General features: G+C 49.5%; 1 protein-coding gene across 6 annotated transcripts; it reads left to right on the top strand.

Moving 5' to 3' along the window:
• Positions 1 to 9: 9 nt before the first annotated feature.
• gps2 (G protein pathway suppressor 2) lies at positions 10 to 26,201 on the top strand. 6 transcript variants are annotated; one of them, XM_068023911.1, is made up of 12 exons: positions 10 to 119; positions 1,555 to 1,682; positions 6,970 to 7,079; positions 7,677 to 7,795; positions 12,922 to 13,001; positions 14,931 to 15,007; positions 17,783 to 17,951; positions 20,179 to 20,265; positions 21,443 to 21,522; positions 23,817 to 23,909; positions 25,525 to 25,608; positions 26,026 to 26,201. In XM_068023911.1, the coding sequence occupies exons 2-12, from the start codon at positions 1,589 to 1,591 to the stop codon at positions 26,107 to 26,109; spliced, it is 1,077 nt and encodes a 358-aa protein (XP_067880012.1). In that variant the 5' UTR covers positions 10 to 119; positions 1,555 to 1,588; the 3' UTR covers positions 26,110 to 26,201. The 6 variants fall into 6 exon arrangements, with proteins under 6 accessions (XP_067880012.1, XP_067880010.1, XP_067880015.1 ...); XM_068023909.1 differs by having other exon boundaries at positions 11 to 119; positions 7,677 to 7,846; XM_068023910.1 differs by having other exon boundaries at positions 18 to 124; positions 7,677 to 7,846.
• Positions 26,202 to 26,298: the final 97 nt, after the last annotated feature.

Here is a 26,298-nt window from a genome sequence, read left to right as displayed (position 1 = left end):
GCGAAGGCGGAGAGCGGGCGGCGGAAGTGACGGAGGGTGTAGGTGTGTTATGGCGGCCGAGTGAGGGTCGAAGGCGGGGAGGGCAGCGGCGGCGGCCCGGGGCCTGGGACTCGGGAATGGTGAGGTACTGAGGGCGTTCGAGTCCGGGGAGAGGAGGGATGGAGGGGAGGGAATTTTGGATTCGGGAGAAAGGAATCTGGGGTGGAGGAAGGATCTTGGAGGGAGGGAGGAATCGGAGGGAGGGAGGAATCGGAGGGAGGGGGATCTTGGAGGGAGGGAGGGATCTTGGAGGGGGAGGGAGCGTGGAGGGGGGATCTTGGAGGGAGGGAGGAATCGGAGGGAGGGAGGGATCTTGGAGGGGGGATCTTGGAGGGAGGGAGGGATCTTGGAGGGAGGGAGGAATCGGAGGGAGGGGGATCTTGGAGGGAGGGAGGAATCGGAGGGAGGGGGATCTTGGAGGGAGGGAGGAATCGGAGGGAGGGGGATCTTGGAGGGGGAGGGAGCGTGGAGGGAGGGAGGGGGAGCGTGGAGGGGGGATCTTGGTGGAGGAGGGAGTGTGGAAGGGGGTATCTTGGGGGAGGAGGGACGTGGGATTTTGGAAGGGGAGGGAGGGAGGAGGTGATCTGGGAGGGAAGGAGGGGGAGATGAGGGAGGGATGGTGAATTCTGAGAGGGAGGAAAAGATCTGGGAAGGAGGGGGGATCTAGGAGGGAGGGGGAGATCTGGAGATGACGGAAGGGAATCGGGGACCAAGGGTTCTGGGGAGGGAGGAGGATCAGGGAGAGGGGATTCGGGTGGGGGAGAGGGTTCTGGGGAGGGAAGGGAATCTGGGGTGAAGAATGTGTTCTGGATGAGGTCTGGGAGAAGCAGTTATTCTGGGAGAGGGGATCTGTGTGAGGACAGTGTTGGGGGTCTGGAAAGGGAAGGTGATCTGAGACGAGACCTAACACTGGATACTAGATCATGCTGGGCTACTGTTCCTTGCAACACTAGTTCTTGTTGGGGCACAGTCCCATGTGACTCTGTTTCTTACTGGGATCCACCGGTTCCTCATCCCCTCATTAACTGACTTCTGAATTCTTGTCCTCGCCTTTAAGCCCACTCTCATTCGCCCTTCCTTACCTTGTCTTATTGTCATTACACAGACTCTCCCCTCTTCGAACACTTGCCGGTTTCCTGCCCACCCTTCTCCAATCATTCTGCGCTCTGGTGAGCTGCCGCCTTGAACCACAGCAGTCCCATGTGGTGAAGGTGCGCCCATGGTGCTATTGCCCTTGTATTTCTAGGTGTTAGAGGTTTGGAAGATGCAGCCAAAGGAACCTTGTTGAGTTGCTGTGGAGCATCCTGTAGATGGTACACACTACAGCCATGGTGTGCCAGTGGTGGAGGGGGGAGCGGTTGCATATTGAGATTCAGTGGGTAGGGCGGTGATGTAGTAAACTGTGCTGTCCTGGGCGGTGTTGCAGGATAACACATCAACTCTGCCCTCTTGTTCTGCTGCGGTCTCTGCCGTTCAACGTGAACCTGATGATGGTTTTTCTTCCTCCTGGTCTAGCTTCTAGTGTCTAGCTCCTTCTGAAACTGAGACGATGCCAGCCCTACTGGAACGGCCCAAGATGTCAAGCGCAATGGCGCGGGCTCTTCACCAGCACATCATGAAGGAGAGAGCGCGGAAAAGACAAGGTGGGGTCTGGGGACGGGGTGGGTGGCAGGATGGTAAATGTGTGCCAGTGGTGGAGGGAGTAAATATTTAAGGTGGTGGATGGGGTGCCGATCAAGCTGGCTGCTTTGTCCTGGATGGTGTCGAGCTTCTTGAGTGTTGTTGGAGCTGCACCCATCCAGGCAAGTGGAGAGTATTCCATCACACTCCTGACTTGTGCCTTGTAGAAGGTGGACAGGCTTTGGGGAGTCAGGAGGTGAGTTACTCGCCGCAGGATTCCTAGCCTCTGACCTGCTCTTGTAGCCACAGTTGAAGTTCTGGTCATTGGTAACCCCTAGGATGTTAATGGTGGGGGTTTCAGCGATGGTAATGCCGTTGACTGTCAAGGGGTTATGGTTAGATTCTCTCTTGTTGGAGATGGTCATTGCCTGGCACTTGTCGTAAAGTAGGAAGGCAGTGTGTTGTTGTGATCTGGAATGTGCTGCCTGAAACAGTGGTGGAAGCAGATTCAATAGTAACTTTCTAAAGGGCAATTGGACAAATTCTTGAAAAGGAAAAAAATTGCAAGGCTGTGGGGTCTGTGGTGTCACAGGGGAGACCATAAGAAATAGGAGCAGAAGTAGGCAATTCACTCCCTCCGCCAATCAATAAGTCCGTGGCTGACCTGCCTCACCTACACCTGTCCGCATTATCCCCAAATCCCTAGATTCCTTTAGCATCCAAAAACCTCTCAATCACTCTCTTGAATATGCTTAATGACTGAGCATCCATTCCCTCTGAGGTAGAGAATTTCAAAGATTCACAAGTCTTTGAGTGAAATAATTTCTCCTCATCTCAGTCCCAAATTGCCAGCTCTTTATCCTACTACTCTGGCCAATAGTTCTAGACTTTCCAGCCAGGGGAAATATCCTCCCAGCATCTATCCTGTAAAGCCTGTTAAGAATTTTATATGTTTCAATGAGATTGCCACTCATTCTTCTAAACTCCAGGCAATATAGGCCAAGTCTTCTCAATCTAACCTCATAGGACAATCCCCTCGTCCCTGGAATCGGTCTAGTGAACCTTCATTGCACTCCCTGTAAGGCAAGTATTTCCTTCTTTAGGTGAGGAGACCAGGTAAGGAGTTAATTGGATAGCTGGTACAGGCACACTGGGCTGAATGGCCTCCTTCTGTGCTGTATGAGTCGAACCGGATGCTGAGAGTCATCGGTCTCTGGCACAAGCACTGAAACATGTAAGTATGCTTCAGCGGAGAGCTGGAGGGTTTTGGTGTTAATATCGTCTCAGTGGGTTGCACTCCCTCGGCTCTGAGTCAGAAACTCGTGGGCTCGAGTCCCATTCCAGTGACTTTAGCACAGGGTTGCCCAACATACGGCGCCCGCAGGACCGGTTCCGGCCCGCCAAAGGTTTCCATCCGGCCCGCGGATGTAGCCTGTGCCCGGGCCGTTCCTCATCCTCACCAGGGCTCCGTCATTGGAGATGAGAAATTTCCCTTTGTCGTCTTCTTGCAGAGCGGCCTTTTTAAAAACATCGTACGTCAGTTTCACAGCTGACAGCGGGAACAGCTGTTCCCCAACTTCGGACAGATTTGGGATTTTTTTTAAAAGCCTGCTGGAAAACTCCAAATCTGTTCGAAGTTAGGGAACGGCAGTACTCGATGTCAACCATTTTCAGCTGTGAAACTGACTTGCAATGTTTTTTTTGAAAAAACTGATCAACCATCTGCTGAGCGTTCCCACTCTCTGCATCTGTCAGAGAGAGAAAGAGGGAGGGGGAACATACAAATTAGGAGCAGGAGTAGGCCACTCGGCTCCTCGAGCCTGCTCCGCCATTCAATAAGTTCATGGCTGAACTGATTACTCCACACTCCCTGACAACCAGGAAGGGAGGAGGAGACAGGGAGGGGGGATACAGAGGGAGAGAGTGATGAAAAATGTAAGTCATTAAACTAGTCTTCTCATTTAAAGTTTCTTCACAAAAATGTACATTTGTTGTTTTGATTAATAGTAAGATAAATTTTAATGTCTTTATCTTTCTGAAATTGTCTCCCCAGCACCCCCATGTAAGACAACAATTGTAATGTGGCCCCACACGCGAAAAGGTTGGACGAGCCTGCTTTAGCACGTAATCCAGGCTGACACTCCCAGTGCAGTACTGAGGAAGTGCTGCACTGCCGTAGGTCCCCTCAGGTGGACATAAACGATCCTGAGGCGCCATTGGAAGAAGAGCAGGGCAGTTCTACCTGAAATTCTAATCAATATTTATCCCTCAACCAACATGACTAAAAACAGATGGTCTGGTCATTATCTCATTGTGGGAGCTTGCTGTGCGAAAACTGACTGCTGCATTTCCTTCTTTTCAGCAACGACAGCACGTAAAAAGAACTTAGTTGTTTTGTAAAGTGCTTTGGGGGTGTCCTGAGGTCATGAAAAGCGCTGTGTCATTGCAAGTTTGATCGTTCCTTCAGGACGCCTGTCAAGTGATAAGGGAGGGGAGACATAACTCTGGTTAGACATCAGACACAGCGCTATCTTGGAGCTTGCTACATTGTGCTCAGAAGTCGGGAGAAAAATTTCTCCAGGTTTTCTTGCTCTCGGGTTTCTTTCTTTCTGTCTGGTTTTAGTTTCCCTCTCCCAGGGGATTCTGTGTCTGAGGGGCAGGAGTGTGGCGGGGGAGAGCCGGTCTTCATCTGTCCTTCCACTTGTTAAGGGGGTGGAAAAAGACCAAGACAACTACCTGCATTTATATCACACCTTTAGCATCCCAAGGAGCTGCACGGCAGTGATTATCAAACACAAATTAACACCGAGCCACAGAAGGAGACATTAGGGCAGGGGACCAAAAGCTGAGTCAAGGAGGTGAGTTTTAAGAAGCTTCTTAGAGGAGGAGACAGGTTGGGGGAGGGAATTCCAGAGCTTTGGGCCTAAATGGCGGAAGGCTGGGCTTCCAGTATTGGAGTGATGAAAATCGGGGAACGCGAGAGGCTAGAATTGGAGGAGTGCAATGGAAGGTGAATGGAGGCGTGGCACGAGTTGGGAAACGGGCAGCAGAGTGAAGAGGCTGGACCGCTGTGGAGCATGTCACCCACCTCAGATCTACTGTGGTGTGCAGTGTGGGGGGGGGGTTTGCTGGTCGAAGTGCGGCGGATAGCTTAGACGGGGCTCCGTCGTACCAAAAGCTTGGAAACCTCTGATGTGGCTGGAGCCAGCCCCAGCCATGCAATCTTCAGGGTAAAACACTCTGCAGTCATTTATCGGAACCTAGAAGCAGGAGGAAGCAATACAGCCCCTGGAACTTGTTCCGCCATTCGGTGAGATCATGGCTGATCTGAGACCTAACTCGCTATACCTGCCTTTTTCTCCATATCCCTTAACGGTTAACAAAAATCTTATCAATTTCAGATTTAAAGTTAACAATTGATCTATCGTCAACCACTGTCCAAATTGCATGTAGAAGTGTTTCCTAACTTCATGCTTGAAAGGCCTAACTTTAATTTTTAGACTATGCCCCCAGTCAGCGTTCCTTCTAATTTACTTTTTTTTGAAGTGCGCAGTCCCTTTAAATATTTTTGCTTGGCCGCACAGGCGCAGTAACTTAAAGGGGCTGATTTGTGCACAGCCTGTGCAGGAAGTTTTGTGTTGCTGCACGGCCACACTAATTATAGGGAATGTCGCCTCACATCTGAGACTCCCCAACCAATGGAATTAGTTTCTCTGTGTCTACCCTGTATGTTCCCCATAATATCCTGAAAACTGTAATCACCCCTTAACCTGCTAAATTCCAGGGAATGCAGCCCTAGTTTGTGTAATCTCACCTTGTAATTTAACCCTTGGAGTCCAGGTATCGTTCTGGTAAATCGACACTGCACTCCCTCCCAGGCCAATACACCCACAAACTTGGAAAAAAATTCAGGACCATCTCTGAAAAGAGAGAGAAGTCTCTGTCGTGCCTTTCACAGTCCCAAAGTGCTTCACAGCCAACGAAGTACTTCTCGAGTTGTAATGCAGGAAACGCAGCAGCCAATTTGTGCACAGCAAGCTCCCACAAATTGCAGTGTAATAATGACCAGATCATTTGGTGCAGTAAACCTTAGAGCCCCCTCGAGCTGGTGCACCATTCAGTAACATGGCTGAATTTCTACATCAGCTCCACTTTGCTGCCCTACATCCATACCCCTTGATGCCCTAGTGCCCAAACATCTATCGATCTCTTGTCTTGAATATACTCAACGACTGAACATCCACAGCTCTCTGGGGTAGAGAATTCCAAAGATTCATTACTCTGAGTGAAGAAATTTCTCCGCATCTCAATCCTAAATGGCCAACACTTTATCCTGAGACCGTGATCCCTAGTTCTATACTCTCCAGCCAGGGGGGAAAATAGCCTCTCGGCGTCTACCCTGTCAAAACCTCTTATGCGTTTCAACGAGATCACGTCTCAGTCTTCTAAACGCCAGAGAATACAGGCCCATTCTACTCATTCTCTCCTTGTAGGATAACCCTCTCATCCCAGGAATATTACAGCTGGACAGACTTCTCCCCCATCTGGAGGAACTGCATTCAGGAAGGCTTAGAGGGAGTGCATTCACCGGAATAATACTGGAGCTCAGTGGGTTAAATTGCGAGGAAGGGTTGCGCAGACTAGGCTGCTCCTGTTGCTTATGCTCTTATGTTTATAACAAGGGGTGGCGTAGTGGTAATGTCACTGGACTCGTAACCCAGTGCCCCAGGCTAATGCTCTGGGGACATGGGTTCGAATCCCACCACGGCAGATGGTGAAGTTTGAATTCAGTTAATAAATCTGGAATTAAAAAGCTGGTCTAACAGTGAAACCATTGTCGATTGTTGTAAAAACCCATCTGGTTCACGAATGTCCTTTCGGGAAGGAAATCTGCCGTCCTTACCTGGTCTGGTCTATGTATGACTCCAGACCCACAGCAGTGTGGTTGACTCTTAACAAGCCACTCAGTTCAAGGGCAATTAGGGACGGGTAATAAATGCTGGTTCAGCCAGCGACGCCCGCATCCCACGAGTAAAAATTTTTTTTCACCCATCTCCTGAGACGAAGACCAGCATCCCATTCCCCTTGGAATTATTTTTTTTTGCACCTGTCCACTAGCTTCTAGTGATTTTCTTTGTTGTAATTTGAATGTAATGGCACTGAGGATCGAAAATGATGCTGAATTAGCCCAGTAGTCAGCAGTCTGGAGGCAGAAGCCCTTCATGCCTCTCCTGTCCCTGAGGCAGGAGCCCTTCCCTGAAGCCGTTGGCTGCTGCCCTGTAACTAATGCTGCTGTCGTGGCCATTGCAGAGGAGGAGGAGGTGGACAAGATGATGGAGCAGAAGATGAAAGAGGAGCAGGAGCGGAAGAGGAAGAAAGAGATGGAGGAGCGAATGTCGCTGGAAGAGACAAAGGAACAGGTAAGGGAGGGGGAGGGGGGCCTGGCTGGGTTGGGGTCAGTTTTGCCACTGGACTCCAGCCCACGCTGACTAGGTGTGAAACCCTCCATACTGCCGGCTGCAAGGGTCTGATATGAAACGAACTCTCGCATCATTTTAATCTGGTGAGAATGAACCAGCAATATCCTAAACTGACACTAACGTGACGCTTTCAGTCCCAGATGGCACAGGATAGCTGGTGTGCGGAAATAGAGGGTTAATCCCGTAGTGACCGGGGAGGATTTTCAGAGGTTGAGGCACGTTGTTGGAACATGACCAAAGGGCAGGAGGAGTGGGGTGCGGGAGTGCAGTAGTGGGCGAAATGGAAGCTGTCTTAGTCCCTAGTGCTGAGATCCTTTCACTTGAATGGGCCTTAAAGAGTGGGAATACACTTATTGCACTATGGAGTCTGGTCTTCTCACTTAGAGAGAGAGAGACTGTTAGTGCAGCATGCGGAGAGAGCGCGGCCCGTCACTCGAACGAGGTCCCTTGCGCAGCCTCGGAGCGCGCTGTAAAACCCCTCTGCCCCTGTTCTCAGCTCACCCGCTCCATCACTCCTTGCTCCATTACCATCCTCAGATTTCCAAAATGGAGCTGAAGCTGCAGAGCCTGCAGGAGGAGAAACACCAGCTGTTCCTGCAACTGAAGAAGGTCCTGCACGAGGAGGAGAAACGGCGTGCCAAGATGAAGGAACAGAGGTACAAGACCTGTCTTGGACGGTTTTCTCTCTCGACGTCTACGAGCATCGGGTGAGGGTAGGATTGGGTGAGGCTGTGAGGCCTTCTAAAGTTCAATAGCCTGTCAATGTTTGCTGTCCAGCCAGTTGTTTTTTCCAGGATGCACAATTCCACGGGTGTTGATTGCTCTCCGGTAACTCGTTCACATTTGAGCATACATGCGGCGAATGGTTACTGGCTGTTTGACTGTGTGTGGAGGGGCGAGGGGGGGCATGGGCATCGTAGCCAAGCCCGGTCCTGCCCGCTGCGCTCCCCATGTCGACACGCGTGCCCAGTACTTTTGGGAACTGGCCTCCCTTCGTGGTAAGGCCGCTTGCGTGATTTCCAGTCCTCATGTTGGGTGACATAACCGCGATCTGGAGCTTTGGCCGATCGTTGGTGGGTGCACACATTTGGATGTGGCCTTGGGGGCTGCTGTGATGGCGGCCGCAGCCAAATAGCCAGTCAAAAAATTAATCTGAAGGTTCAATCTTGGAACCAGGTACTGGAAGGAAATCAGCACCCACGGATCTGTACCCTGGCAGAAGTCGTGGGAGCGGTGGTGGAGGAAGGATGGTGTGGTTTCCCTGACGGTTGTGTCTCGGTGAGGTTTGACAACAACAACAACTTATATTTATATAGCGCCTTCAATGTAATAAAACATCCCAAGGCGCTTCACAGGAGCATCATAAATCAAAATATGACACCAAGCCACGTAAGGAGATATTAGGTCAGATGACCGAAAGCTTGGACAGAGAAGTAGGTTTTAAGGAGCATCTTCGTCTTCAAGGAGGAGAGAGAGGTGGAGCGGATTAGGGAGGGATTTCCAGAGCTTAAGGTCCAGGCAGCTGAAGGCACGGCCGCCAGTGGTGAAGCATTCAACGTCGGGGATGCTCAAGAGGCCAGAATTGGAGGAGAGTAGAGATCTCGGAGGGTTGTAAGGCTGGAGGAGGTTACAGAGATAGAGAGGAGCGAGGCCATGGAGGGATTTGATAACAAGAATGAGAATTTTAAAATCAATATGTTGCTTGACCGGGAGCCAGTGTAGGTCAGCGAGCACACGGGGTGATGTGTGAACGGGACTTGGTGCGAGTTAGGACACGGGGCAGCAACATTTTGGATGACCTCAAGTTTACAGAGGGTAGAATGTGGGAGACCAGCCAGGAGTGCATTGGAATAGTCAAGTCTAGAGGTTACGAAGGCATAAATGAGCTGAGACACGGGCGAAGTTAAGCAATGTTACGGAGGTGGAAATATAGGTGGTCTTAGTGACGGCGCGGATATACGTTCGGAAGGTCATCTTGGGGTCAAATGTGACACAAGGTGTGCAAACAGACTGGCTTAATTTCAGACTGTTGACAGGGAGAGGGATGGAGTCAGTAGCTTGGTAACAGGGTTTGAAGCAGGGACCGAAAACAATGGCTTCAGCCTTAAATAGTTAATTGAGGGAAATTTCTGCTTCTCCAGTACTGGACATCGGATAAACTGTCTGATAATTTAGCAACAGTGGGAGGGACTGGTGAGGTAGCGCTGGGTGTCGTCAGTGTACATGTGAAAACGAACGCTGTGAGTTCGGATGGTGTCACCGAGGGGCCGCATGTAGATGTGAAATAGGAGGGGCCCAGAGGTAACGGTGCGGGAGCAGGAAGAGAAGCGATTGCGAGTGATACTCTGACTACGATGAGATAGATAAGAATGGAAACAGGTGAGAGCAGTCCCACCCAGCTGGACGACAGTGGAGAGGTATTGGAGGAAGATGGTGTGGTCAACCGTGTCAAAGGCTGCAGGAAGGACGAGGAGGGAAAGTTTACCTTTGTCACAGTCACGTAAGATGTCATTTGTGACTTTGATAAGAGCTGTTTCAGTACAAAACCTGATCGGAGGGATTCAAATGTGGAGTTCGGGGAAAGGTGGGAATGGATTTGGGAGGCGAACACATGTTCAGGGACTTCGGAGAGGAAAGGGAGTTTAGAAATGGGACAGTAGTTTGCAAGGACGATGGGGTCAAGGGTTGCTTTTTTTTTTTTTGAGGACAGGAATGATTAAAGGAGAGAGGGACAACACCTGAAGAGAGGAAGCCATTAATAATATCAGCTAGCATGGGGACCAGGAGGGGAAGTTGGGTGGTCAGTAGTTCAGTGGGATAGAGTCGAGGGAGCAGGAGGTGGCTCTGTTGAATATGTAATCTGCGGGCGGTTGGTCCAGTACTGTTCTCACTACACTACACACCTATCCACCTGCTCAAATAAACCTTCCAATGGCCTAATGATACTGTGCAGCTTGTGGTATAATTAGACAATCAAAGGGTACTCGGTACGAGGCAGTAATCTTATCTCGGTGTTCAAATGACTTTCACGTGCTGCACTGATATTTTTTAAATTAATAACACGGCATTTATTGCCCGTCTCCTATTTCCCTTAAGAAGGTAGTGATGAGTCCCTTTCTTGAACTGCTGCAGTCCGTGTGGGGTGGGTGCACCCATAGTGCAGTTAGGGAGAGAGTTCCAAGATTTTGACCCAGTGAAGGAACGGTGATATAGTTCCAAATCAGGATGGTGTGTGACTTGGAGGGGAACTTGCAGGTGGTGGTGTTCCCATGCATCTGCTGCCCTTGTCCTTCTAGGTGGTAGAGGTCGTGGGTTTGGAAGGTGCTGTCGAAGGAGCCTTGGCAAGTTGCTTCAGTGCCTCTTGTAGATGGTACACACTGCTGCCACTGTGTACCGATGGATGGTTGTCGATGAAGTGGGCTGCTTTAGTCCTGGATGGTGTCGAGCTTCCTGAGTGTTGTTGGAGCTGCACCCATTCAGGCAAGTGGAGAGTATTCCATCACACTCCTGACTTGCGCCTTCTAGATGGTGGACAGGCTTTGGGGAGTCAGGAGTTATGATGCTTCTCTATTCTTCCCAAATAGATTACAGCCTCATGCGCTCAGCCCTGCTCCTCACGTGAGTCAGGGCTATAGCACCTGACACCTTTATCATTTGACTGGGGAGAGCTTGGGGTTGAGGTTCCTTATCCAGAAAAAGGCCCGTCTGCTTTTTTTAAAAATAAGTACTCATTCTTTGGATGTGAAGGTTGCTGGCGATGTCGGTGTTTGTGAGCAGTCCCTACTTGCCCGAGAAGGTGATGGTGGGCCTTCTCCTCAAACCACAGTGAGCAGCTTTGTATAAGGCTCGCTGGGCCACTTGGACAGGACGTTAAGATTCAACGACTGGTGTGGGACTTAGAGACACGTAAGATCCAGCATCAGGTGAGGTTTCCCTCTTTAAGAGGACATGAGGCTCTGATACTAAGCCAGATGGCCTGGGGTACGATTCCTGGTCTGTGGTGAGTGAACTGATTGAAGCAGGGGTCGAAGTTCACCCACTCCAATGACAGACGGGGAAGGTTCTTGCTCCAGAACAAGTGGACCTAACCTTAAAATTAGAGCCAGTCCATGAAGGCTTGTTTCTGGAGCATCCCCGATTCCCATCGCTCCACCATTGGCGGCCGTGCCTTCAGCTGCCTGGGCCCTAAGCTCTGGATTTCCCTCCCTAAACCTCTCCTCCTTTCAGATGCTCCTTAAAACCCACCTCTTTGGTCATCTGTCCTTTGTGGCTTGGTGTAAGATTTTGTTTGATAATGCTCCCGTGAAGCGCCTTGGGGACATTTTGCTGCATTAAAGGCGCTATCTAAATGCAAGTTGTCATTTCTGGCCGGCACAGGGGCGCAGTGGTTAGCACCGCAGCCTCACAGCTCCAGGGTCCCGGGTTTGATTCTGGGTACTGCCTGTGCGGAGTTTGCAAGTTCTCCCTGTGTCCGCAAGTTCTCCCTGTGTCCGCGTGGGTTTTCTCCGGGTGCTCCGGTTTCCTCCCACATCCAAAGACTTGCAGGTGATAGGTAAATTGGCCGTTGTAAATTGCCCCTTGTGTAGGGAGGTGGTAGGGAATATGGGATTACTGTAGGGTTAGTATAAATGGGTGGTTGTTGGTCGGCACAGACTCGGTGGGCCGAAGGGCCTGTTTCAGTGCTGTATCTCTCAATAAATAAATAAATGCTGCTGCTGTTGCTGAAATTTGGAAGCACTTTTTCCCCACACAAAGCATTGTGGAAAACTGGAACTTGCTTCCCTAAAAGGGCAGTGGGTGCTCAGGTTCAATTGGAAAACTTGCAGGACGGAGATCGCTAAGATTTTTGTGGAGTAGAGGTACAAAGAGATAAGAAGCAAAGGCGGGTCAATCAGCCATGATCTAACTGAATGGCGGAAGAAGCCCAAGGGGGCTGAATGGCCTCAGGGAAGCCACAAAGAGAAAAAGGTCAGAGACAAGCTCTTGGTAATAATATGGTCTGTAAGTGTAGCAACATACAGTACGGTTATCTCTCAAAGTGAATACGGCTGTGTACTGTGCAGGTTTCAGTGGGTAGCACTCCTGCCAGAAGGTTCAAACCCTGCTCCGGAGACCTGTGCTCAGAACCCAGGCTGATGGGACTGTATTGAGGGAGTGCTGCTCCGTCTGGATGAGACGTTAAACGGAGGCCCCCGTCTGCCCGCTCGGGTCACGATAAAAGATCCCACAGCACCACGGAAGAGGACGGGAGCTCTTCCTGCTGTCCTGGCCGATATGTTTTATTCTCCCCCCTGCACCCCTCCCCGCCAGCCATTCAAAAAAAGCACAAGCTGGTCATTCCCTCATCGCTGCTTGTGGGATCTTGCTGTGCATAAATTGGCTGCCCTCGTGTGAGGCAGCCCGGGCAAGTGCGAGGTTGGGCTTTACCCATCCCCCTGAAAGCGCTAACCCTCGCGAGTGTACTGTTTCCACCATCACCAGACAGCCACTGGTACCTCACCGAGGCGGGCTGCTGTTTACAGGTGTGGTCAGGTGGCGTTGTGTTGCCGGGCTACACGACTCGGAAGGCGTCGCTCACTTACTCCCCAGTGGGGTAGCGATCAGCCGCGGGAACGCAGAGTGACTCCGCCACTCGTGATGACTGGGGCAAATTGTCGCTCCCCGGTTTAAATTGGATGGATCAGCGCAGAGCTGTTGCAGAATGGGGGAACCTTCTTGTGCGCACCTCCGCCAGTTGAGCTAATGGTGTGATTCTTTTTCTGTCCTGTCGCTTTCATTCTAGTGACATGGGCACTCTGACTCAGGCAACCTACCCACAGGCACTGGCTGTCCATTCCAGCCAGCATCTGATCAACATCCAAGGTAAGATCACAGTCAACCCTCTCGACATCAGCCTTTAAACCAGATCGGGACAGGAGGAGGCCATTCAGCCCCACGAGCCTGCTCCGCCATTCGATAAGATCATGGCTGATCTGATTGTAACCTCAGCTCCACATTCCTGCTTACCCCCGATGACCTTTCACCCCGTTGCTTATCAAGAATCTATCATTGTACCACTTCAAAGCATAATAGATCGTGTTAAAACACTTTGAGGCATTTTAATGTGAAAGGTGTTATGTGAATTTAAAGATTATATCTATAACTGAATCTTTTGATAAGTATATTGAGTAACAGTACCATGTTGCACCTTCTTGCCTAAAACCAATTCAGCTGGAATGCTAAAGCTTTGTATTTCAACATAACAAGCTGTCTGGATGCCAATGCTCAATAACAGTTGGCATCAGCTCCAAGTTCCAAAATGAGTTGGCTGGTGTGAAATCATTAGCAAGTGATAGTGGACCTCGATCAAATCTCCTCTCGGCCTTCTCTTCTCCAAGGAAAGCAATCCCAACTTCTCCAATCTATCTTCGTAAATGAAGTTCCTCATCCCCTGGAACCATTCTCGTGAATCTTTTCTGCACCCTCTCCAGTGCCCTCACGTCTTTCCTTAAAGGCGGCGCCCAGAACAGGACGCAATACTCCAGCTGAGGCCGAACTAGTGTCCCGTACAAGTTCAACTTAATCTCCTTGCTCCTGTACTCTATGTCGCTATTAATAAAGCCTAGGAGGCTGTATGCTTTATTAACCGCTCTCTCAACCTGTCCTGCCACCTTCAATGATATATGCATATACAATCAATCTCAGTTTTGATATTTCCAGTTGACCTCCCGGCCTCAACACCTTTTTTGGGGGGAGGGAGTTCCAGATTCCCACTTCCCTTTGTGTGAAGAAGCGCTTCCTGACATCACCCCTGAACGGGCCTGGCTCTAATTTTCAGGTTCTGCCCCCTTGTTCTGGCCTCCCGCCCCCCCCCCCCCCCCACCACCAGAGGAAATAGTTTCTCTCTATCGACCTCATCGAACCCTTTAATCATCTTAAACCCCTCGATTAGATCACCCCTTAATTGAGGGAACACAAGCCGAGTCACCTCCTCTGAAACTTTTTGTATCTCCTGCATGCATCAAGAGTGTTGGGATTGAATTGTGCTTCAGCTGTATAGAGCCTTGGTCAGACCCCCATCTGTGAGTGCCGTGTTCAGTTCTGAGCATCACACCTCAGAATGAGCCTCGGAGAGGGTGCAGTGCAGATTCATCGGAATGATTGCGGGGCTAAAAGGATTAAATTACGAGGACAGGTTGCACAGACAATGCCTGTATTCCTTCGAGTGTGGAAGATTAAGGGGTGATCTAATCGAGGCAGTGGAAATCTGGAACTCTCTTCCCTGCCCCTCCATAATTCTGTGGATGCTGATGGGGGGACGGGGGTGGTCAATTGGAAATTTCAAAGCTGAGATTGATCGATTTGTGTTGGGTAAGGGGATTAAGGGTTAGGAACCGAGGCCGGGAGATGGAGATCAGCCATGATCGAATTGAATGATGGGACAGAGTGAAGGGGCTGAATGGCCTACTGCCATCCCTGTGAAAGGTAACAGATGCGTGTAGAGGTCTGTAATGTTTTCCCTCAATATTATTGCTATTCCTTTTTACACGCTTTGCCTGAAGGAGACACTGTGACCTGGTGAGGTGCGAACCCAAAGACACGTCATCCAGCGGGCTGTCCAAATTGGCTTTGCACGAACACACCCGCTGTGTACAATGGCAACGGTATCTCCTCGGGTCGTTTGACGTGCTTGGGCTAAATCGCTCATGGGTGGAGGTTTGACCAGCAGCTGGTGTTTCCCCTCACCCCCTGCCTGCTGAGAGCCATTAAGGGGACAGCATTTCACCTCTTCCTCCTGTTCTTGCACTGCAGAAGGGCACGGAAGGCCAGGCGGGCTGCTGGGAGATCGGCCGAAATCGCAGATGTTCCCGTCAGGAGCCATCGCGCAGGTACGTAACCTTCTCCGGGGCTGACTGGCAGGTGTGAGTTTGATTGCAGGTTCAGAGTATGGTACGATTGGAAGAAGCAGGGCAGCTCTCCTGGCTAATCCTGACCAGCATTCCACTCCACCTCCACCCAGCATCACTCTAAACTGAGATAACTTGGTCATTCATCCCGTTTACTGCTTGTGGGATCTTGCTGTATGCCTTTATTAGCCGAGGCATAGAATATAAGAGCAGGGAGGTTATGTTGGAGCTGTATAAAACGCTAGTTAGGGCACAGCTGGAGTACTGTGTACAGTTCTGGGCACCACACTATAGGAAGGATGTAATTGCACTGGAGAGGGTGCAGAGGAGATTCACCAGGATGTTGCCTGGGCTGGAACATTTCAGCTATGAAGAGAGACTGAAAAGGCTAGGGTTGTTTTCATTAGAGCAGAGAAGGTTGAGGGGGGAGATATGATTGAGGTATTCATAATAATGAAAGGCATTGATAGGTTAGATAGGAAGAAACTTTATCCCTTAGTGGAGGGGTCAATAACCAGGGGGCATAGATTTTAGGTAAGGGGCAGGAGGTTTAGAGGGGATTTGAGGGAAAAAAAATTCACTCGGAGGGTGGTTGGAATCTGGAACGCACTGCCTGAAGAGGTGGTCGAGGCAGGAACCCTCACACCATTTAAGAAGTATTGAGATGAGCACTTGAGACGCCATAGCATACAAGGCTACGGGCCAAGTGCTGGAAAATGGGATTAGAATAGTTAGGTGCTTGATGGCCTGCACATACACGATGGGCCAAAGGGCCTGTTTCTGTGCTGTATAACTCTATGACTCCTAATAGGCTGCGTTTGCCCACGACAGTCGCTGCACTTTAACGTCAGTTCATTAGCTGTGAAGAGCTTTGGGATGTCTTGAGGACATGAAAGTCGCTGAATGAATGCAAGTCATTCCTGCCAATTTTTACATTATTCATGCAGCAGTCTTTTAGTCTAGGACCCTTGAAAAAACTATGGCCATTGACTCCTTATAATCCTCAGCACATCCTCAGCAACCTAGTGCTTGTCCTACACACATACCTTACTCCTGTTTAACTGTGTGGGGCCGGGAGGTTTGGAAAGGGGCTTTTCTTAACACTGTTGCTTTATCAGTAGATAACTCCTACGTCAGGTCCCCAAGTCAGCATCTTGAGATAATGGGAACTAATGGGACAAGGAAATTTAAATTTGGTGAGGCCCCCAAAGCTCCACAGCACAAATCACAACCAGTGTAACTCAGAACAGATTATCTGGTCATTTATCGCTTTGCTGTTTGTGGGATCATGCTGTGCAGAAATTGACTGCCGCATTTCCTGCTTTACAACACTTCAGAAGTACTTCATTGGCTGTGTTGGGGGTCATGAAAGGTGCTATATAAATGCAAGTTCTCTTTCTCCCCCCCCTCCCTTTCTCTCTTCGTTCTGTATCTGTCTGTTCCTTTTTCTCTCCCTCCCTCCCTCTTTTTCACTCTGTCACTCTCTGACTCACTCTCTCTGTCTTGCTGTTACGACCAGGTGAGGAAGGGGTCTAGGGTTCCCTCTCAGCCTTCACCTGGTCTTACCATAACAGGGTTTAATTTTAAACACAGTTTTTTTTTTTTTAGCTCCCCCTTGGTGAATCCTTGTTCACCACTTTCCAATTATAAGGCAAAGAAACCAGCACAAACAGGCTTTCTTAGGTTTAAAGAAGAAAAGTTGAAATTTATTAAACTTAAACTCTAATTCGGTTGGCACCTACGGATACACGATGTGGCGATACACACGTGCAAATAGAGACAGAAAAGTGCATAAGAAAAATAAAGTGGTAAAGTTTGAGGCAATATCTGAAGAGTTGTTGTTATGGTTCTTCAAGCTCACTGTAGAGACGTTGATTGCAGGTAGATCTTGCTTTTCATTGGGGCCCAGTATTCTTCTTAAACCTTGTTCACTGTAGGAGACTTTCCTCTCTTGGGGTTCATGTGTCTTCAGTGGATTCAGAGGCTTGTGAGAAAGAGATGGGAGCCGACAGGAGAGATCTAGTTTGATCTTAGAGTAGGTTAAAGGTTCGGCACAACATCGTGGGCCGAAGAGCCTGTACTGTGCTGTACTGTTCTATGTTCTATCTTCTCAATCCAGGAGCAAACAGACTTTCTGCCCAAACTGTTTGTACAAATTCAAAAACGTAGATTTACCAGCAGGTTAGTCATGTGACTAGCTGTAGCTGGTTTCACCATGTCCGTTTGTGTATTCGGCCATCTTAGCGGTCAACCTGGAATGCGAGCTCCCCCCACCTTCAACGTCTGGTGATCAGAAGTCCATTGTGGGTTGAATGTGTCAGGGAATGGCTGCTTTGTCCTTCCAAACTCTGTCTGTTAATGTGCAAATGTCTTTTCCAGCCACGGCTGATCTGTATAACAAGTCCTTTCTTCACTCCAGTAACAGTTTAAGATCAGTGTTCATGACAAAATTAATGTGCCTCATTCTTGGCAGGTGGGAGCCGAGCATGACACTTGCTCTCTCTCTGCCTCGCCCTCTCCGTCTCTCTCTCTGTGACTCTTAGTGTGTCTCTTGCTCTCTGTGTACCTTGCTCCATCTCGCTCTGTCTTTCACTCCGTCTCTCTCACTCCACCTCTCTCTCTCGCTCCGTGCCTCCCTCTCTCTCTCCACGCCGCTGTCTCTCTTGCTCTGTCTCTCTCTCTCTCTGTTTCCTTCTCACTCTCTGTCTCTGTTTCCTTCTCACTCTGCGCTCTCTCTCAACTTCTCTCTCTTCCCAGAGTCGTGCATTCACAGCCCAGGCCGGATTCACAGCTGGACAGACGGACCATCCTCAGTACCAGACTGGCCAGTCAGCACATAGCAGTTACCCAGTCAGCCAGCCACAACATGGACCGCCTTACGGCCCAGGACAGGCAGTAACTTACGCAAGTAGTCAACAACTTCGAGGTGAGCCAGCTGTGCGCGACGCGCACTGTTTATTCAGAGCAGAACACCCACGCTCACTGGACATTATTACCCAGAATCTCCCACACATATGCTGAATGATAACGTTAAGAGTATTTACAGCAAAGGAAGGTGTCAGCATGTTGGAAATCCCAAAGAAACTAATATTGAATCAGGGACTCACCAAAATTAACATAAGCAGAATAACAGTAATGAAGAAAATAATGGCACTAAACAGTGACAAGTCCCCAGGCCCGGATGGTTTCCATCCCAGGGGTTTAGAGGAAGTAGGTGAGAACATTGCAGATGCCCTAACTACAATCTTCCAAAGTTCTCTCTATTCGGGAGCTGTTCCTTCAGCTTTTGGGGAATTGTGCATGTCACTCCGCTACTTACGAAAAGTGAGAGCGGAAAATCAGAGAATTATAGACCAGTTAACTTAACACCGGTGCCCGGAAATGGCTAGAATCTTTAGTTAAGGATAGAGTGACTGAACACCTTGAACATTTTCGGCTGACCAGAGAGAGAGCTAACATGGATTTGTAAAAGGTAGGTCCTGCGTAATGAACCTGACGGAATCTTTTTGAAGAGGTGACTAGAGGAGGGGACAGGAGAACGTCTATGGATATTATTTATATGGACTTCCAGACGGCATTTGATAAAGTCCCCCATCAGAGACTGTTAGCTGAAGTTGACACCCGTGGAATTGAAGGCAGATTGACTGAACGACAGGAGACAGGGAGTAGGGATAATGGGCAGGTACTCTAATTGGCAAGGTGTGACTAGTGGTGTCGCACAAGGATCTGTATTGGGACCTCAACTATTCACTGCCTTTATTAATGATTTAACTAGTGGGATAGAAACCTACATAGGCCAATGGCATAAAGATAGGGGGGCATTGAAAACAGTATGGATGGAAGCAGAAAATTACCAAGAGATATTAATAGCTTGCGAATGGGCAAAACTGCAGCAAAAGGATTTAAATGTAGGCAAATGTGAGATCAGCCACTTTGGAACTAAATAGAATAGAATGGATTACAGATGGACATTATCGCCCAGAATATCCCACACACGCTGCACATTATTACTTTGGTTTGATTGATGCCGTATTCTGCCAATGTTCTGCCCTCTCCCGCCTCCAGCTGGGATTCGGGTTACCAAAGTTTCTCATCTAGTGCCCAATTATCATGCCTCAGCTGTGCATATCAACAACAGTTCGCTCACTGAGATCCTCTCAATCCTGAGCCCTGACTTCCCAGCCAGGTGATTGAGACCAGCTCTTAGACCTGAGCTGAATTTCGTGTTCTTTCGGCCAGGAGCACCGAGGTCAGCCTTACCCATGCGCACTCCCAGTCGAGTTCAGGACAATGGTTTGTGAACTGGTTGCAACAGGGAGATGGATTGAAAAAGGGTTAAATTAGTTCAAAAAAGGGGGCATTCAGCTGCCTGGGCCCTAAGTGTTATGTGTATATAATTGTGTTTAATTGTTCGCAGGTTGTGGGCATTAACTCGGCATTCACTTGAAACCCCTGTAAATAAATACAAATTGAAACTGGCTATTGGGTTAGGAGGTATATGCTTGTAATGTGTAAAACTGTAAATATAAAAGTATGTAAATATTGGTTCCAGTTCTGTCCTTCACAACTGGCTTTCTGGAATAGATCACAAAGCTCTGGAATTCCCTCCCTAAACTTTTCCACCTTTTTTTTTAGAGATACAGCACTGAAACAGGCCCTCCGGCACACCGAGTCTGTGCCGACCATCAACCACCCATTTATACTAATTCTGCACTAATCCCATATTCCTACCACATCCCCACCTGTCCCTATATTTCCCTACCACCTACCTATACTAGGGCAATTTATAATGGCCAATTTACCTACCAACCTGCAAGTCTTTTGGCTTGTGGGAGGAAACCGGAGCACCCGGAGAAAACCCACGCAGACACAGGGAGAACTTGCAAACTCCACACAGGCAGTACCCGGAATCGAACCCGGGTCGCTGGAGCTGTGAGGCTGCGGTGCTAACCACTGCGCCGCCCTTTCTTTCCTCCTTTTAAGATCTCCTTAAAACGTACCTGATTGACGAGCTTCTGTTCGCCTCCTTATATGCTTCAGCGTCAGATCAAATTCTGTTTGATAACTGCTCCTGTAAAGCGCCGTGGGACGTTTTACTACATTTAAAGCGCTGTCTAAATGCAAGTTGTTGTTAACTTTTGTTCTTTTATCAGGGCCTTCCGCTTTCCAGGCGATGTCCGCGTATCTCCCACGTCAGCAGACTGCCTACGCGGTCCACGGACACTTCCCCCCCCAACAAGGTAAGGACCTCTCTAGGGGAGAGAGTCAGAGATTCGTTCTTACTACTGGGTATCTCTGGTGTCTCCCCTGTTGGCATGACTTGATTGGCAGTGGCAGCGTTGACCAAGCATCCGCTGGCTATTTGACATGGTGTGGGAATCACAGCTGAGCCTGCTCCCGTCTTCGTCTTGCTGTCATATGCATGGGCGCACTTTGTCCGTGGGGGTCACATCGCTATTGGGAGCAGGAACATCGGAAATAGGAGCAGGAGTAGACCATTCGGCCCGCCGCGCCTGCTCCGCCATTCAACGCAATCATGGCTGATCCTCTGCTTCAACTCCACTTTCCCGTCTCCTTCCTATATCCCTTGTTTCCCTGAGAGACCAAAAATCTCATAGATATACTCGACTGAGCATCCACAGCTGTCTGGGGTAGAGAGTTTCAAAGGTTCACCACCCTCTCAGTGACTTGCTCACCTTCCAGAAATAGCCACGGGATCTTTTACGGCCACCCGAGAGGGCAGGCGGGAACCTCTGTTTGGCATCGCATCTGAAAGACGGCACCTCTGACAGTGCGGCACTCCCTCAGTCCTGCACTGGGAGTGTCAGCTTGTGTTGTGCGCTGAAGTCTCTGAAGTGGGACTTGAACACACAACTTTCTGATTCAGGTCAAAACACTGCCAACTGAGCCACAGGAATACTTGGAGAGGACAAGTGTGTCTGTGTGTGTGTATAGCACAATGGGAGCCTGCCATGCTCAGTGCAGGTGTTGAGGGACTGCTGCACTGTCTTGCACATGAGGCTGTGTCTCAGGTGGACATAATTCCTATTGAAAGAAGAGCAGTTCTGTCCGGTGTCCTGGATGATATTTATCCCACAACCAACATCACTTATGCAGGTTATTCGGTCATTATCACATTGCTCTTTGTGGGAGCTTGCTGTGCACAAATTGGCTGCCGCATTTCTCACATTACAGCAGTCACTGCACTTCAAATGTGCACGTCCACTCTTTCCAGCAAATGTGGCTGATTCTGACCCCCACACCCCCACACAAAGGATACTGAGGCTAGTTGGTGATAGAGTTTGTCAATCTTGAAGTGAAGTTACGGGCTGATGAACTTTCTATTTCAGTGTTGCTCTGTTTGCTGTGCGACAGGATCCGGGTTCTCATCCAGAACTTTCTCGCTGTTTGTTACAGGCTTCATTCCCCCAAGTACGGCAATTCCGCTGCAGAAACAGCTGGAACACGCAAACCAGCAGTCCGGATTCACCGATTCCGTACGTAATCCCACTCTCCTCTTTCTGACGACAGCATTCGGTGTGTTCAGGTTCAGACGAGCAGATCAATCTGAGCCCAAGGTTCCTTTGAACAAACTATTTCCCACTCTCCACAATCCCAGTGGATTAAACCCCTTCCCATTCACATCCATTGTCCACAATCCCAGTGGATCAAATCCCTTCCCATTCACTCACTTTGTGTAGAATCCCAATGGATCAAACCCCCTTCCCATTCACTTCCATTGTACACAATCCCAATGGATCAAACTCCTTCCCATTCACTCCCTTTGCACACAATCCCAGTGGATCAAATCCCTTCCCATTCACTCACTTTGTATAGAATCCCAATGGATCAAACCCCTTTCCATTCACTCCCATTGTCCACAATCCCAATGGATCAAACCCCCTTCCCATTCACTTCCATTGTACACAATCCCAATGGATCAAACTCCTTCCCATTCACTCCCTTTGCACACAATCCCAGTGGATCAAATCCCTTCCCATTCACTCACTTTGTATAGAATCCCAATGGATCAAACCCCTTTCCATTCACTCCCATTGTCCACAATCCCAATGGATCAAACCCCTTCCCATTCACTTCCATTGCACACAATCCCAATGGATCAAAGCCCTTCCCATTCACTCCCTTTGCACACAATCCCAATGAATCAAACCCCTTCCCGTTCACTCCCTTTGCACACAATCCCAATGGATCAAACCCCTTCCCATTCACTCCCATTGTACAGAATCCCAATGGATGAAACCCCCTCCCATTCACTCCCATTGTACACAATCCCAATGGAACAAACCCCTTCCCATTCACTCCCATTGTACACAATCCCAATGGATCAAACCCCTTCCCATTCACTCCCTTTGTACACAATCCCAATGGATCAAACCCCTTCCCATTCACTCCCTTTGCACACAATCACAATGGATCAAACCCCTTCCCATTCACTCCCTTTGCACACAATCACAATGGATCAAACCCCTTCCCATTCACTCCCTTTGTACACAATCCCAATGGATCAAACCCCTTCCCATTCACTCCCATTGTACACAATCCCAATGGATCAAACCCCTTCCCATTCACTCCCTTTGTACACAATCCCAATGGATCAAAGCCCTTCCCATTCACTCCCATTGTACAGAATCCCAATGGAACAAACCCCTTCCCATTCACTCCCATTGTACACAATCCCAATGAATCAAACCCCTTCCCATTCACTCCCTTTGTACACAATCCCAATGGATCAAACCCCTTCCCATTCACTCCCTTTGCACACAATCACAATGGATCAAACCCCTTCCCATTCACTCCCTTTGCACACAATCACAATGGATCAAACCCCTTCCCATTCACTCCCTTTGCACACTATCCCAATGGATCAAAGCCCTTCCCATTCACTCCCTTTGCACACAATCCCAATGAATCAAACCCCTTCCCGTTCACTTCCATTGTACACAATCCCAATGGACCAAATCCATTCTTTCCATCACCCCAAAACTATACAAATTCACTGCTGTTTTTTTGACCCAGTTCTATGCTTTTAAAATTTCTTCTCCATGCGCTCTCGACTCAGCATTTCCAACCCATTGTCGAGTCTGTCCTTAAGGTTGCACTTTGTGACAGACTCCAACCTTTGCCTTGCTGAAAAGAGGTTATCACAATTTTTTTCTTTCAAATGTTTGGGCAGCTACCTTCAAAACCAGAGGAGAAATCTTCACTTGGATTCGATCTGCGCTCGGTGCTGAATCCAATGATGTCCTTGCCGGTAGTTTGGGAGGGGCTGCGATTGGATTCGGTAACCCAGCGTCACGTGGTGGGGGGGGGGGGGGGGGTGGAAGAGGGGAGGAGCAAAAATCAAGTGAGAATTGCCACTCCTGATCCAGTAATCCCACCCCACAGGATGGTCTGCTGGTGTGTGTAAGTTTGCACATTTGTGCGCGTGCTTGGGCACGTCAAGCGAGGGGAGGATCAGGCCCGATTGTAACGTCCTCCATGGTTGAATAGTAGAGTTATTAGTTGGAACAACATTGAATGCTGTGGATTGCACTATTTGAGGCAGACAATCTTGCAAGAGCCAGGACCTTTGGTTGATGGTGCGGGGGACTAAAAGAAGGTAAATCAAGAGCACTCTGACGGGAAGAGTGGCTGGAAGCACTTTATACTGGAGAGGGGAGGATGCCAAGAGAGTTTCAAGGCTTTAGCGTGTTGGCACTTGTGGTCAGAAAGGATTTAATGCCCTTTTATTTTTGTTTCAGTCGCTAACGTTTTGACTTTTCTCTCCTAGTCAAGTCTGCACCCTATGCATCCTCAAGCCCTTCATCCCAACCAAGGCCTCCTCCCAACCCCACAGATCCTTGTCCAGATCCAGCAAGGCAAGGTAACGTTTCCCCTTCCACCAACCAACCCACCCCCCTCCCCCCACCCCCCCCCCCCACAACCCTCCTCCAAGCCCCATAGGCAGCCTGGGTTCAAAGGGCACTGATAACAATGAGGTCTCCACCAAGACTGGCCAGCCGTGCCGGAACGTTCTAAAACCGACCGCAAGCCTCGTCGGCTCCTGAGAAAGGTTTAACAACTCAGCTGAAATTCAGAGCGAGGGGCAATGTCCGAAAAATTAAAACCCAGCTTTTTTTTTTTTACACGTTATTTACAGCATAGAAACAGGCCATTCGGCCCCTCTGCTCCATGCTGGTGTTTCTGCTCCACGCGGGTCTCCTCCCACCGCCTACTTCACCTCACTCTATCACCATACTCTTCTATTTCCTTCTCTCTTGTGTTTATCCAGCTTCCCCTTAAATGTATCGACACTATTCCCCTCAACCACTCCCTGTGGGAGCGAGTCCCACATTCTCACCACTCTCTGGGGAAAGAGGTTGCCCCTGAATTCCCGATTGGATTTATTGGTGACTGTCTTATATTGATGACCCCCTAGTTCTGGTCTCCCCCCACAAGTGGAAACATGTTCTTTGCATCTACCCATTTGAACCCCTTCCTAATTTTAAAGCCCTCTATCAGGTCACCTCTCAGCCTTCTCTTTTCTAATCTCTGTCTTTTCAGCTGCTGACGGAAGCCGTGTATTCCCGGAACGGTGTGCCTTCCTCTCCCGACTCTAGCCCCACTTGTGGCAAAGGAGGATTACCCTAAACCGATAGGAACCGAACAACAGTTTTACATGGAAGCGAGGGGGTTCTGGGAGAGGGAGGGTGGCGCCCGTGTGCAGACAGCCCACTTTGTGCTTGTCCTTTATCTGCTGTTCTTACTCCTATGGAGACCTCCGCCGCCCTCCCAGCCCTGAAACATTAACCTAGGGAGCTGTGAGAAAATATGCAATCTCTGATCACTGGATTTTATTTGGCAGGAAGTGGGGTAGTGGGGGAATTGGGTAGGGAACAGAGTTAACATTCCATACTTCTCAAAAAAAAAAACCCATACTCTATTGAACCCCCACCTCGGCATCCCTTTGGATCGTCCCCTTTAGCTGTTCTCCTGAGATTAAGAAGCCCTTCCCACTCCGATGGATTTGACTGACATCTCTGTCACTCAGGCAGTGGCTGCTCCGTACCCGTCCAGCTCGGAGAAGGTGGGAAATCCACGGCTTCTCGGGTTCCGACGTTTGGCTCCTTTCCTTCCCCTAACCCCCTGGCCCCCCCCCCCCCCTCCCCCTCCTAGCCCCGGCAGCTCAGCAGGATGATTTCGAAAGAAAATTGGATGGGCACTTGAGGAAAATAAACTTGCAGGGCTGCGGGGATACAGCCGGGCGGGCGGGACTGGTCGGATTGCTCTGCAGAGAGTCGGCATGGAGTCGATGGGCCGAATGGCCCCATCTGTGCCATAGTGACTCCATGATGATGACTGACTCTATAAGCTGTGACGTTCACGATCGCAATTGCACAGTGCGAGTTCAATCTTGCTTCGATGTGGCTGCGTGCTTTGGCGTGTGAAAGCACTGCGATTTTTTTTTAAAGACGTTTCTCCTTTGTCATGTCTTCCAGGCTGGGTTAACTTATGTCCACCCACAGAGGCCAGCATCACCTGGGGGCTTCCCACACGGCACCCCCCCTCAGCAGGCCCTCCCGGTGAGTAGATGGAGATAAGAGCGTGGGTTGTAATGCTTTGGTCATGGTTTGCTGCTCAGTTAGCACACTGCATGAACTGGGTATAGTGTGGAGCTCTTTTCAGAGGTCATGCTGCGGTAGTGCAAAGAAGACCTTAACACTGTATCTAACCCCCGTACTGTACCTGTCCTGGGAGTGTTTGATGGGGACAGTGTAGAGGGAGCTTTACTCTGTATCTAACCCCCGTGCTGTCCCTGTCCTGGGAGTGTTTGATGGGGACAGTGTAGAGGGCGCTTTACTCTGTATTTACCAACAGTGTTGCATAAGTCAGAAACATAATTGAGCTATGGTAACTCAGTCTCAATCTGTAGCTGCTTTTTCTGGACGCTAAGTTATAGGATCGTTTCCCACTGAGGTCTTTTCTTGTGTCTTTCCCAGACTGGATTCCAAACGACAAGTCAGGCAGCTCCCCGACATGCGTACCTCCAGCACAGTCAGGGCCAACGCTACTACCATCAGTAACAACCCCTGGAGAAGCTTTGATATCCTGCCTCCGGACACCCACAGTCTTGCTTCATGTAAGGTGGGGGGTGGGGGAAGGAGGGGCATGTAATCATCCAGTCATCACATTCAAGACTTGCGCCTTTGTGAATTGTGGAAGTTAGCCATTGCCTTTATATACATACAACGGCAGGTTTGCATCTCGTAATT

This window comes from Heterodontus francisci, chromosome 48 (assembly GCF_036365525.1).
Source record: "Heterodontus francisci isolate sHetFra1 chromosome 48, sHetFra1.hap1, whole genome shotgun sequence".
Taxonomy (NCBI): domain Eukaryota; kingdom Metazoa; phylum Chordata; class Chondrichthyes; order Heterodontiformes; family Heterodontidae; genus Heterodontus; species Heterodontus francisci.
This window is presented reverse-complemented; position numbering and strand designations above follow the sequence as displayed.

Bases quoted from the DNA above. Each gene is read 5' to 3' on its own strand.
- gps2 (XM_068023909.1), top strand. From the start codon at position 1,589: ATGCCAGCCCTACTGGAACGGCCCAAGATGTCAAGCGCAATGGCGCGG. The intron at 7,080-7,676 runs GTAAGGGAGGGG...TACCATCCTCAG, and splicing joins TGGAAGAGACAAAGGAACAG to ATTTCCAAAATGGAGCTGAA. The intron at 7,847-12,921 runs GTGAGGGTAGGA...CTTTCATTCTAG, and splicing joins TCGACGTCTACGAGCATCGG to TGACATGGGCACTCTGACTC.